The following is a 2,049-nucleotide window of genomic DNA, read 5'->3' on the forward strand; positions in this document are numbered from 1 at the left end:
AGAGAGATAGATAGATATACTATGTGGTATATTAACTTTGAATTCGCCTTTTGCGGAATGAGAAACACCAGGAAAGGAAGTCCCCACCGATTTCCACCTTCTTCTTGCCCTCAGCAGGACTTGGCGGGGTCCTCCACCTTCGCTAGTTCCTCTTCAGCAGCTCCTCGACCAACCCGATTCTTCACGTGTTCCAGCGAGAGTCTGAGGCCAAGGAACCCGCAGATTTCGAAGACCCCGCAGAAGGCGCCGACGAGGTGTTCGTACGAAGGGTAGAAGTCCAAGGTCGAGCTGTAGACGGCGGTGAAGATGGCGCTGTCGGCGAGTGGCCACAACACCTCCAAGATAGCCAGCATGGAGAACACGCGACCTACCTCGCCCGGGTCGCATATCTGACAGTTTCCGTTGGGAGTTCATGTAGAAAGGGCATGGATGAACACGAACTAGTCCCTTTTCAACAAGATAATGTGCTTATATAAAGGTTATATAAAGGGTTTTGCCTTGATCCGTGATAAATCGGGTGATTTTCTTTTTATATCAACGTCAAAGACAAACAGCAACATGTGAAGAAAAACGTAAAGTATTTCACGACAAGCTAATAAAAGAAAAGGCACGTTCTATGGGCCTATATCTAACAGTTCCTTACCTTGGACATCTGAGCTCTGATGGCAGCAGAAGGAATAGCAGAAGGTATGATGACGAAGAGGTAAATGACCCACCACTGGGACGGAGAAGTTGTCAGGCCGAGCGTGAGCATCTTCAGGAAACTGAGAAACGACGCGCCAGCTCCCATCAAACAGTCGTGCACGGCCAATTTGTGCAACACAGGAGCTGCGATGAGACTCATGACTTGTTCTATCACTTGGTTAATGGTCGAGTACAAGCTGTATTGGTTCTCGTCCCAGAGGTACACTCGACGGGTCCAGAGGTAGAGGTTATGGGGGAAACATGCTAATCTGACCCAACATTATGAACATGAGGAGAATCAGGTGAGACCGCCCTCGTCCCGGCCGGCGCCTCAAGCACACCCGAAACAGATCCACGACATTCCTCGGATCCCAGGGGCTCCCTGAGGTTCGCTTTCCTTCGTTCATGTCACCTGGGGCTTCCTTGGTGTCGTGTCCATCACCTGGGGCTCTTTGGTGTCGTGTCCATCACCTGGGGCTTCCTTGGTGTCGTGTCCATCACCTGGGGCTTCTTTGGTGTCGGAACTAGAGTCTATATCTCTGATGAAGAAGATGACTAGGAGGAGACACACCACGACTATCACGAGCCCGAGACCGAAGACCCAGACATACCCCTTGGCGGCGAAGACCCACGCGCCCAAGGCAGTGCCAATCGGGCCTCCCATGTGCATGGCGGAATTCATGATCGCCATGCGGACCGTGCGCGTCTTGGCGTTGGTCTTGTCCGCCATGAAGCTGTAGCAGGCCATCAGGAGCACCATCATTCCTCCGCCGAGGCTGTTCAGGAAGGAGGCGAGGAGGAGGACCTGCGGGGGCCACGAGGGGAAGAGGGACTCGAGCAGGTAGATCACGATGTAGAGCAAATCCCCGAAGAAGGAGAGAACGATCAGCGCCTTCCTCCCGCGGCGGTCGCTCCACGTGGCGGCGAAGGACACGAGCACCAGAGGAACCACCGTCGACGCCACTTTCTCGTAGAAGATGAACACGCTGTCCAACTTCTGCGTCTCCGCCTGTATTTCCTCGTGGTGGCCGTCGTTGAGTGAGGCGCAGTCCTCCTCATCGTAGCCCAGAGTTATCCTGCAGAACCGATCTAGCTTCAGGTTCTCCTTCACGACCGACCGAGAGTACAGGCCCATGTAGTAGAGAAACAAGATCGGCTCGATGGAGATGCCGCCCAGGAAGCCGCGGACTTTCCTGAGGGTCTTGCTCGTCCTCGCCTCGCTCTCCATGGCTCGTGGACCCCGTCTGACCTTCGTCGAGGGAGAAAAACGGGCGTCGCTTTTATATCCCTTGGGGTCGTATCTGCATCTCGATAAGGAGGCGGTGAAATACCTCGACGGAGGTTTGTTCGTCTTGTTATTAAAGT

The 2,049-nt window shown here is 53.8% G+C and overlaps 2 protein-coding genes across 2 annotated transcripts; both read right to left on the reverse strand.

Annotated features, from left to right (window-relative positions):
* Positions 1-72: 72 nt before the first annotated feature.
* Positions 73-1,923, reverse strand: LOC119585458 (solute carrier family 46 member 3-like). Its single transcript, XM_037934106.1, has 2 exons — positions 644-1,923; positions 73-389 (listed from the first exon to the last, which is right to left on the reverse strand). The coding sequence occupies exon 1, from the start codon at positions 1,910-1,912 to the stop codon at positions 1,088-1,090; it is 825 nt and encodes a 274-aa protein (XP_037790034.1). The 5' UTR covers positions 1,913-1,923; the 3' UTR covers positions 73-389; positions 644-1,087.
* On the reverse strand, positions 111-1,045 carry LOC119585341. The gene is made up of 3 exons (XM_037934013.1): positions 1,026-1,045; positions 644-953; positions 111-389 (listed from the first exon to the last, which is right to left on the reverse strand). The coding sequence occupies exons 1-3, from the start codon at positions 1,043-1,045 to the stop codon at positions 111-113; spliced, it is 609 nt and encodes a 202-aa protein (XP_037789941.1).
* Positions 1,924-2,049: the final 126 nt, after the last annotated feature.

This window comes from Penaeus monodon, chromosome 19, assembly GCF_015228065.2.
Source record: "Penaeus monodon isolate SGIC_2016 chromosome 19, NSTDA_Pmon_1, whole genome shotgun sequence".
Lineage (NCBI taxonomy): Eukaryota > Metazoa > Arthropoda > Malacostraca > Decapoda > Penaeidae > Penaeus > Penaeus monodon.

What these genes read in the sequence shown, in the direction of transcription:
- LOC119585458 (XM_037934106.1), bottom strand. Translation starts at nt 1,912, where the DNA reads ATGGAGAGCGAGGCGAGGACGAGCAAGACCCTCAGGAAAGTCCGCGGC.
- LOC119585341 (XM_037934013.1), bottom strand. Translation starts at nt 1,045, where the DNA reads ATGTCGTGGATCTGTTTCGG. An exon ending in ATGTCGTGGATCTGTTTCGG is followed by an intron (nt 954 to 1,025) that starts GTGTGCTTGAGG and finishes ATGTTGGGTCAG; the next exon opens with ATTAGCATGTTTCCCCCATA. An exon ending in TCAGAGCTCAGATGTCCAAG is followed by an intron (nt 390 to 643) that starts GTAAGGAACTGT and finishes GGAAACTGTCAG; the next exon opens with ATATGCGACCCGGGCGAGGT.